The sequence below is a fragment of the Carlito syrichta genome, unplaced genomic scaffold (genome assembly GCF_000164805.1).
Source record: "Carlito syrichta isolate Samal-C Ts95f unplaced genomic scaffold, Tarsius_syrichta-2.0.1 Scaffold120546, whole genome shotgun sequence".
NCBI classification, from domain to species: Eukaryota; Metazoa; Chordata; class Mammalia; order Primates; family Tarsiidae; genus Carlito; species Carlito syrichta.
This window is the reverse complement of record NW_007064642.1, coordinates 43,480-53,468: the sequence shown is the minus strand read 5'-3', so window position 1 is coordinate 53,468 and position 9,989 is coordinate 43,480. Positions and strand designations below refer to the sequence as shown.

Here is a 9,989-nt window from a genome sequence, read left to right as displayed (position 1 = left end):
AGACTGTTCCCAGAAGAACTGCCTCCAAGTGGTCTCTTCTCGCTGTCCAGATTCTCTGGTGCAGGTCCTAACCCACCCTTGGTCAGTGCTGGTCACCGACATACATGTATGTACACAGGTATGTATACCTATGTGTAGCCAAGTGAGCAAATCCAAACTCAGTCTCTCAGGAAAGAGAAGGTAAATGGGGATCTTACCAAATATACTGCTAGCCCATGTGAGGTCTCCCCCACTGCCTCCCTTAGTCTAGGTAGTTATGTCCCATTCTATGGTGTCAGTCCTGGCTCCTTCCAGCCACAGAGAACCAAGTGTTATAGGAACTACATACTTTGGCTTTGATGGAGAAGATGAGCACAGAGCTTCTGGGACCAATAAGAAGACTGAACCTGCCTGGAGTAGTGGAGGAGGGAAGTGAGGTGGAGAGGAGGGGCAAGAACTAGAGCTCCTGGGTGTCCGAGGACTCGATGGACTCCGAGAGTCTGGCCACCACTCGGGTCAGGGCCCTGTTCTCAGCCTGCAGTTGCTCGTTCATCTGCTTCAAGGTTTGAATCTGTTTTAGCTGGTGGAGGTTCTGTAGAGAGTGAGACATGAAGGGGACAGACAGACAAGAGAGAGAGAGACACACACACAAGACAAACCAGAGGAGAGAAAAGTAGGACAAAGAAATCACGTGACTTTTTGTTTTTGTTTTTAGTTTGCATGCAAGAAAAGAAATGAGAAAGGCAGGAGTCATGAGAGCAAATAGGGGAAGGGGGTAGGGGGAAGGACAGTGGAGAAAAGCACCAGGGAGGGGAGAGCTGTGTCTGTGATTCTTGGCTAAGGTCTAAATATGCAGAAGGTCAGCCATATGAATATAACCACCAGGCTCTCAAAAAGCACATCTGGATTGCTTTTGAGAATGACATCCCAGCACGTGGTTTAGGGCCTTCTGAACCAAATTAACATGGTTCAGTCATAGCCTCAGGGATTCTGCTTCATCATCATTGGGATTGGAGTTGAGGACTCAACATATTCCTAAATCTAGCTGCTGCCCTCTTCTCCTTCCCTTCGTCTCATCTTCCCCCCACACTCAGCCCCATGTTACCCCCACTTTTTCTTTCTGGCCCTTCTCTTACCTCATTTATTTCTTACTTTTTAAAAATAGGGAGAATAAAAGAGAGGTCTGCTGTTTACGTACTTTTTGTATGGGACACAACTGTTTAAAAGGTTGAAATGACACATACCAAAAATAATAAAGTCAGCTCTCTGGATGGTCCTCTGGCCTGCTTTGTAGAAAGCTTCAATAGCCCTGCAAGTTCTCCTCTGTAGTCCGGAGAGCTTGTTCCAGGATCCAAGAACTGCTAACCTACCTCTAACCTGCTACAATTGATTACATACATTATTCAATTCACAGCTAACTGTGCTCTCCTTGTCCCAGTTCATGCAGAGGCTGGGAGCTGCTCAAAGGTGTTCACAAACAGACGCATACTCTGGAAGTTATAGCTGTGCACAAAGCTAGAGAAATCATAAATGTCCAGTGATAATAGAACTGGCTAGGACATGTGCTTAGTCAAGCCTTTTCTGTCTGTCAGTGTTACAAATGGAACAATAACTAGTCCACATATATTGTTCCTAATACCCCATATTCCATAAAGGATTCAGACTTCCATAAGGGATTTAAAGACTTCAACAATTTCATAAATGAAATTATATCACAAGCCTGCCTACTCTGCTACTTCTCCTTCCTAAGTGGTCATCTGCTGTCCCTGAAACTGAGACCACCAGCTCTCTGGGAGGAGGAATTTGATTTTGTTATGTGAATGGGGTTTCATAGATGAGGATGGACAATCTTGTGAGTTATAATGACTACAAAAAGATGGTCAGATAGCAGAGAAAAGTCTCTTATATCCACATGATGGAAGGATAGAAATGAAAGATTAGTGGAATTATAGTTGTTTAGGAGTGAAAAAGCAAGAAAATGAAAGGTGGCATGAGGGGAAAAAAGCAGAGAAAAGGAAAAACAAGCAAAGACAAACTGCTGAATTTCTCTTTCCCCAAAGACGGAGAATGACCATCTTGGAAAAAAGATAAGGCAGCCAAACAGTTCCATGTAGCCATTGGTGGGAGGGGGGTGGGGAAGGGCGTGAACTGGGCAATCCTCTGCCTACTATAAGCTTCTTGGTCATGGAGAAGACAGAGGAGGGAGATCATGGAATAGCACATGGAAGAGTTTAGAGATAAGCAGGGAGCAAATTTAGGAACCAATGGAAAGTCCCTGGCTCTCACCCTTCTTTGGTATTGGACCAAAGTTATCAACACAAACATTGCCATTGGACCAAAGCTTTCAAAACAATCATTGTCGTTATTTGAAGTGGTTCTTGCCCCTCAGGAAATAATATTAAAGACATGAACTATGAAAGTGACTCAATCTAATGTGTGAGTACAAGTAGATTGAGGTGAAAGAATTTGGATGTTATCAGCAAGAGGGAGAGAGGCAGGAAATAATATGGTAGAATATTCTATGGAAAGCAGCACTGAAAACAAGGCATGACAAGGAGAAGAGAGCAGGGCAGGGCATAGGGCAGGGTGGGCAAGGGCAGGGCTAAGGGTCAGGGTTGGCTCATGATATTTCCAAGATAAAATTAAAATTTCAGGACCAACCTAAAAAAGGATTAGCTACGGGGCTCCCTCATGCAAGGACCTGGGAAAGGAAGGGCAGAGGGTCTGGCAAGGAGGCTGATGCTCAATGGAGTATGCAATAGAGAAGTAATTACGTCTGATGTGAACACATCCCAAGACGAAGTGCAGGCCTGGCACGGCTCATACTGACATGCACATCTGTCAGAAGCTAACATATAATCCTACTCCAATCCAGAATCTGGGTGGAGTTTTTTATGGGGAGATTTCATAAATACTTACCTTGGCAAGGAAAGGCCAGAAAAACACAACACATCTCACAACCATAGAGTCACCCATACATCTGGGTCAGCCCATCTCATAGTTCCCCCATTTCACCTGACCTTTGTACTTTATTTGCTAGAGACAGGAAAAAAAGTACTGAAGTCACTTTCTGTCCTTGAGCACCTACTGTATTTTTTTTAAGGGTCCAAACCCTCCAACCATCCAAACAGCTCCTTACTGATTGTTCCAAGGATGTTTGAGCATCTATATAAACTGAATACGCAACAAGCAAACCAACTTATCCTAAGTTCTACTAGGTCCCAGATTCGACAAGACAGTTACTTGTACTGTTGGCTAGCTACTTGTACACAGAGATTTTGACCACTAATCACTCTAGAGACATTGGTCACCATAAATAATAGTCTGGTTGAAAAGCCTGTGAGCAAAATAAGCATTTTATTAGACTTCTTTTAGGACCCATCACATCAATTTTATAATAGTCATATCTATATTTTGAAGTTTTTGCCTTCAAAGTAGGGTACAGACAGAACCATAAAATTGGTGTGATTGGGGAGTCTATGATGCTCCTCACCCTTAGTCCTCTAGGGGGTGCTAAACAATTTGCAAAGCTGGTATTAGGCTTTGATTTGAGTAAATGGTGTTTAGGGGCTTTAAAACTTGTGTCTTCTTCTCTCTATTTGGCTTTGCAATGGATAATGAAGAATAGTGGCAAGTGACTGAATGAGTAGATTTTTTTTTTTGGTTTGGGGGCTAAACAGTCATGATCTGGCTCCACTTGATAATTTAAACAATTGATTTTAGAGTTGCTGGCAAATGGTTTATGGCTGCGGAGAACAAACACTTGCATGGTTTTTAATCTCTATTGAGGAAAGAATAGAACTCACGACCTAGTTTTAAAAGGCATAGCTTAATAGGATAGAGAGAGGGAGAGAACATGTAAGCCTGTCTCAACCCATGGGACTGATAGCAACTAAAACTACTGAAAAGGCTTCTGTACTCCCTAAGTTAAAATTGGGATAGAAATAAGAACATCAGCCGGGCTCGGTGGCTCAGCCTGTAATACCGCGCCTTTGGGAGGCTGAGGTGAGTGGACTACCTGAGCCCGCGGGTTTGAGACCTGCCTGGGCAGCGAGACCTCATCTCTACAAAAAATCAGCCGGGCGTGGTAGAGCATGCCTGTAATTCCGGCTACTTGGAAGGCTGAGGCGGAAGATCGCTGGAGCCCAGCACGTCGAGGCAGCAGTGGCCGGGAGCGGCCACTGCACTCCAGTCTGGGCGACAGAGTGGGACTCCAAAAAGAAATAAGAACATCAATTTCTCCAATTTGGCCACTTTCTCCGTTTTTGTGGGTGGGCCTGCATAGATGTGACCCCAGAGTCCCATGAGAAGTGGGTATAGGCTGGCTTTGGGCTCCTGGAGCCTCATTGGAAGGCATCAGCTTTGGTTTCATTTACTTGTTCCAGATCAGCACCTAGGCCATTCCTTAATAAGCATCCTTGACAGTTGCCTTACATCAGAGTATAGATGGTATAACTCAGGGGGCTTTAAAAATGGAGGAGCCCCCATGCAACAAGGAGCTGTGGATATTTATTCATCAAGAACCATTTAGCTCAGCCAGGCACAGTGGTACACACTTGCAGTTCCACATAATTAGGGGGCTGAGGCAAGAGGACTGCTTGATCCCAGGAATTTGAGTCCAGCCTAGACGACAGAGACAGAGACCTCTGTCTCTTAAAAAACAAACAAAAATAACTGTTTGGCTCTACTAACTTACTGCTGGGAGAGAATACTTCTGTGAGAAAGAACCAGAAGATGGAAAAGTTTAATGGTGTTATGACATACTGTTCTATCATCTCAGAAGAATCAAATATTTACTATTTCTACTTGCTCTTTGAATCAACTTGAAAGATTTAAAATGTCTGAAATACAAGCAGGTAATGCTTGAAATTCTATGTGAATGTTATCAGTTACAGCCTTGGGATAGTGGGTAAGAAATACAGGGGCAGGGCTTAGCATTTCTCCTTCATTCTGAAAATTTAAGGAGTAACAGGATTATGAGCACTGGAGCTTATGTAGTAAACTACAACTTTGTTAGGTCTTAAAAAGTTTTTTTTTTCTTTTTCAGTAAATAACTAACCTCTTTAGGTCAATGGAACAATAAATGTTTCTCCCAAAGTGTTCCAATGGCATATCAGGAATGCTTGCTCATAGAAAGACACTTGGGGATCTGCCTAATACTGTTTTAGTGCCTCAGTTTCTCAGCTGAAGAAATCTATGTCTTACCAGATGAATGCTTGACATCATATAGTCAGTAAAATAAGATCCTTGAAGAAAAAAAAAAAAAAGCTGAGAAAGTGCTAAGTGCCTGTGGGCATGTGGCATCATGCATTGCAGGAATCAGATGCTTCAAAATCAGATCCAGGTGGCTACACTGACCAGGTAGGTCTATGTTCCCTGCAGCATTCTATCCCCCTTCCTTCCATAGCAGCAAATTGATTTCTTTGGGTAGACTGACAGTTCTTAGCAATCAAAGCTGGCCAGGATGGCAGTTGTCCATTAAAGTAGTGAATGGAGGTGATAGTCACTGCAGGTCATGAGGAGGAGAGAGAGGAAAGCAGTGATCTGTGAAGCGTATCTGGTGGCATGAGCTTATTCTAGTGGGAGAGTGCCAAGCATTACTGAATATTCAGGGGAAATGGATTGGAGCAGGAAATCAGTATGTGAATACATTTTTATTCTGCTGCAGAATGACTCAATCTGTGTTCCTCCAGCAAAGGGCACTAGGGAAGAAAACCTCCAGCCATGCTCAAGCTTCCCCAAGCGCCTAATGGTAGGCTCTCCAGAGCTGGAAACTTCAAGTCTTTTCATTCAGCTTCTGGAGCGTGAAGACATTGCTTGAAAAACCTTAAAAGTTCAACTCAGGTTTGTCTCTAGCCTACTAAGATCTCCCCCTAAATAAAGGCAGCATTTGTTCCTAGAAGGCCTTTGAGGTGGACTAATAGATGTTGTATGAGCAAAAAGAGTCTAAGAAATGGCTGAGGAGAGGTGCTCACTTCTTCAACCATCATCTCTTCTTTTTTTTTTTTTGAGTTGGAGTCTCGCTCTGTCGCCCAGACCGGAGTGCAGTCGCCACTCCCGGCCACCGCAGCCTCACCTGCTGGTCTCCGGCGATCCTTCCGCCTCAGGCTTCTGAGTAGCCAGAATTACAGGCATGCGCTATCACGCCCAGGTTATTTTTTGATTTATTGTAGAGATGAGGTCTCGCTGCCCAGGCGGGTCTCGAACCCGCGGGCTCAGGCAATCCACTCACCTCAGCCTCCAAAAGGCGCGGGATTACAGGCTGAGCCACCGAGCCCGGCTCATCATCTCTTCTTGAGGGTATTTAGTTTGTAGCAAAATTTGGAGATGGCAGGCCTATGCTCAAATATTCAGTCTTGGCAGGCATTCAGAGTACAGGCATATAAACATAGAGAAAATCTCTTCATACCTTCATTTCTTCCTCCATTTCTGACATTTTCCGTTCCAAGGCTCGCCTCTCCTGTTTAGGAACAAAGAGACTGTTGAACATCTAATGAATTCACAATGGAGTAAAAATATGGCCTCCCAGCTGCCATGTGACCAGCAGCTTCATGGGAAGGGTTTGTCTACTGATATAAACCTTACTCAGGACATCTGAGCAATATCTGATGCTGGCACTTTCTGATCCTGGCACTTATGGGATAGAGCTACTTCACTGATGAAAATCACATTATCTCAATCTTCTATCAGAAAACTAGATGATATATGGAGAAGTAACAGACCAGGGTACTCCGTTATTCTGCACAAGTTGAAGATTTCATAGAATTTCAAATGACTATCAGTGACTAGGGACCTTGCTCTCTATGCTAAAAAAGGCATCATTATCATCAGTACTGCTCTCCCTAAATTCCTAGGGAACTGCTTCTCTCATGATTGGGAGCAGATGGTGAGTCGAGAAGTAGACATCATTGTCTATGAAGAAACAGCATGCCTCCCCCTGTGTTTTTCCCTTCTCCTCCAGTTCTCTGTCCCAGCAACTGACTCTTGAAGTAGCCTGAACCCAATGAGAACTCCTTGATCAGATGAGATACCAAGAACATTTGGTTACAGGCCAAAGGAATAAAATACAAAACATAGCAGCTTACCAAATAACAGGCAGCAACAGGAGAGATGGGAACATACTATTTCCCTAGGGTCAAATCAAAGCTAGGGTCCATCAATAAATCTAATAGAATTTTCCCAGTCCAAGAATATAAAATCCCAGAATAATATTGAGTACAGTTGGGAAGAGGTCAGCAACTGAACCAGAAATCCTCCCCTCAGTCAGAGAGTAAGTGAAAGATTGTGCTGGCTCATGTTTCAAGTCATAAGACTTAAATCAATGGTCCTGCTGAAAGCTTCCTTTCTGCTCAAGGTGATGGAAAGGGTAAGGAGACCTTGGACATGGGTGTGAGGGTGTGTGATGATTTACAGTAAACCAAAACATGTTATGGATATATGCATGTGTGCAGTTCTGCCTACAGTCAGAACAACATATGAGGTGAACTTCCAAGGATCCTTCCCACCCAAAGACTGGAATATATGGAAAATGTTGACCATCTGAGGATGCCAAAAGGACTAGCAATCAAATTACTGCCCAGAGTCAGACAAAAGGAATTTATCATCAAGCTGGGAATGGAATGTGGCAGAACTCCCTCCTTCTTAATGAACTTTTTCCATTGGCATGAAAAACAAAGTTAGAGAAAGTCAGAAGAGAGGAAACTGGGGGAAATGAGACTTGCACATACCCGTTTCTCCATCTCCAGCACTGATGATCTGTCAGAAGTCTTCTCTTGTTTTTGCTAGTGCAAATTGAAGGAAAACAGTTGTTACTGAAGTTGTCTAAGGGCTAGAAGAAAGCTCAGTCTAGTTCAGCTTCATCAATAGACATCCAGAAATAGACAGTAAAGTTTTGGACTTCCATTATAGCAGAGGTCTCCAGGAAACAAATCTCTAAGCCTAACATTATCATCTCTCTGAAGTTTGCAGGATTCCCACTAGAGAGAAATAGTAGTGTTCCTTGAAATTACAAAGACATTACTCACAACTGTCTCTCTCTCTCTCACTCATTCTGTCTTACTCACTAGGTCTTCAATGTCAACTACATTCTTACATCTCACCAACCCTCTCCCCCTCTTCTTTCTTTGAGTAATATCACAACCCAGAGGAAATAGAAATGGCTTTTCTTCTTTAAAAGACTAGTAACTCCTGAACTTGAATATCTAAGCCCCATGGCACTCTTCTAAATAATCCCCTTTCTTCCTGTTCATTCTGTTTTGGGAAATTATGCTGTTTTTCTCTTAGGGCAGTGTTTTTTTTTTTTGAGTTGGAGTCTCACTCTGTCACCCAGACTGGAGTGCAGCCTCGACCTGCTGGGCTCTGGCGATCCTTCCGCCTCAGCCTTCTGAGGAGCCGGAATTACAGGCATGTGCTACCATGCCCGGCTGATTTTTAGATTTATTGTAGAGATGAGGTCTCGCCAAGTTGCCCAGGCGGGTCTCGAACCCGCGGGCTCAGGCAATCCATTCACTTCAGCCTCCCAAGGCGTGGGATTACAGGCTGAGCCACTGAGCCTGGCTAGTAAAAAAAAATCACATGTTTTTTACATGTGATTGGGCTTCCAGGGGTTCACAGGAACTGGTTCATGGCATCTGCCCTGCTTTGAACAGAGCAGGTCCATTTTCATATGTTTTATATACAACTGGGGACCATCCCCCCAAAACGAAAATTATCTTTTGGAGGGAGAGCCCCTTGTAGTATATTCAGAATTTGTTCCTCTGGATCAAATGGCCAACCAGTTTTTTTATCTGGAATTTTTTAGAAGGTTGCATCATGATTTGAGAAAGAAACATCCTGAGTTGTGGCAAATAGGTAACTGGTCCTTCCACCACGACAGTACAGTTGCCAACACAATGCTGAGTGTTCGTCAGTTTTTTTTTTGTTTTTTTGTTTTTTTTGAGTTGGAGTCTCACTCTGTCGCCCAGACTGGAGTGCAGTGGCTGCTCCTGACCACCGCAGCCTCGACCTGCTGGGCTCCGGCGATCCTTCCACCTCAGCCTTCCGAGTAGCCGGAATTACAGGCACACGCTACCACGCCCGGCTGATTTTTTGATTTATTGTAGAGATGAGGTCTCGCTGCCCAGGCGGGTCTCGAACCCGCGGGCTCAGGCAATCCACTCACTTCAGCCTCCCAAGGCGCGGGATTACATGCTGAGCTGCCGCGCTGTTCGTCATTTTTTGACCAAAAACAGCAAGATCTCTTTGCTTCACTCTGCCTATTCACTCGATCCCACCCAGAGCAACTTTGTTTCCCCAGATGAAAAAAGTCCTCAAAGGAAATGTTTTGCCATTGTGGAAGAAGTCAAACAAAAAAGAGCAGAAGCACTAAAAGGCATCACAATTGCCGAGTTCAAAAACGGTTTGAGCAGTGGAAATCTCGATAGCTGTATTGCATCAAATGAAGAGTACTTTGGAGGTGACTGAAGTTTAAACATGTAAGAATAAATATGCATATTTTAAATCAATTCCAGGTTTTTTTGGGCGCCCCTCATATTGTGCTTCCAGAAAAGGTAAGATTTTATTTGAATAAGCGACTTAGAAGGTTTATTTCTGATCATTTTTGACTCTCAATTTAAATTCTGCAGATGAACTAAAAAGAAGAATAATCTCAGGTAACAACCTTTCCTCAAATAGCAGAATGAAAAACCCTTAAGTGCCTTTTCGCCTTAGCATTACAGAACTGAGCAGAATTTCTTACATTCAATAGACATTTAATAATTACAAGGTGATTATTTTTATTTGTCTAATGCCATGCACAGACAACAGTTAATAAATACAGAAATTATGCTAGTCTTCCTACTGAGGTTTCTTTTCTCAAAGAAATTAGGGAACAGCTAGAACAGTAAAACTCAGAATTCTGGCTCCTGTCCTGGGCTTTCACCTTCTGTTCTGAAGGTCATAGCTGTCTGCCTTAAAACTGCATCCACCACAAAGCAGAAGGAAAAGAGAAAATGCAGAAATAGATCTTGTAG

General features: G+C 43.4%; 1 protein-coding gene across 1 annotated transcript in view; it reads right to left on the bottom strand.

Moving 5' to 3' along the window:
• Positions 1–9,989, bottom strand: part of LOC103249491 (protein phosphatase 1 regulatory subunit 12B-like) — a 45,910-nt gene that overhangs the window by 6,559 nt on the left and 29,362 nt on the right. Inside the window, exons 5-6 of the mRNA XM_008048120.1 lie at positions 7,707–7,760; positions 6,389–6,439 (exon numbers count right to left, since the gene is read on the bottom strand). Of these exons, the coding sequence (XP_008046311.1) occupies positions 6,389–6,439; positions 7,707–7,760 (105 nt within the window). The remainder of the gene's footprint in view (positions 1–6,388; positions 6,440–7,706; positions 7,761–9,989) is intronic.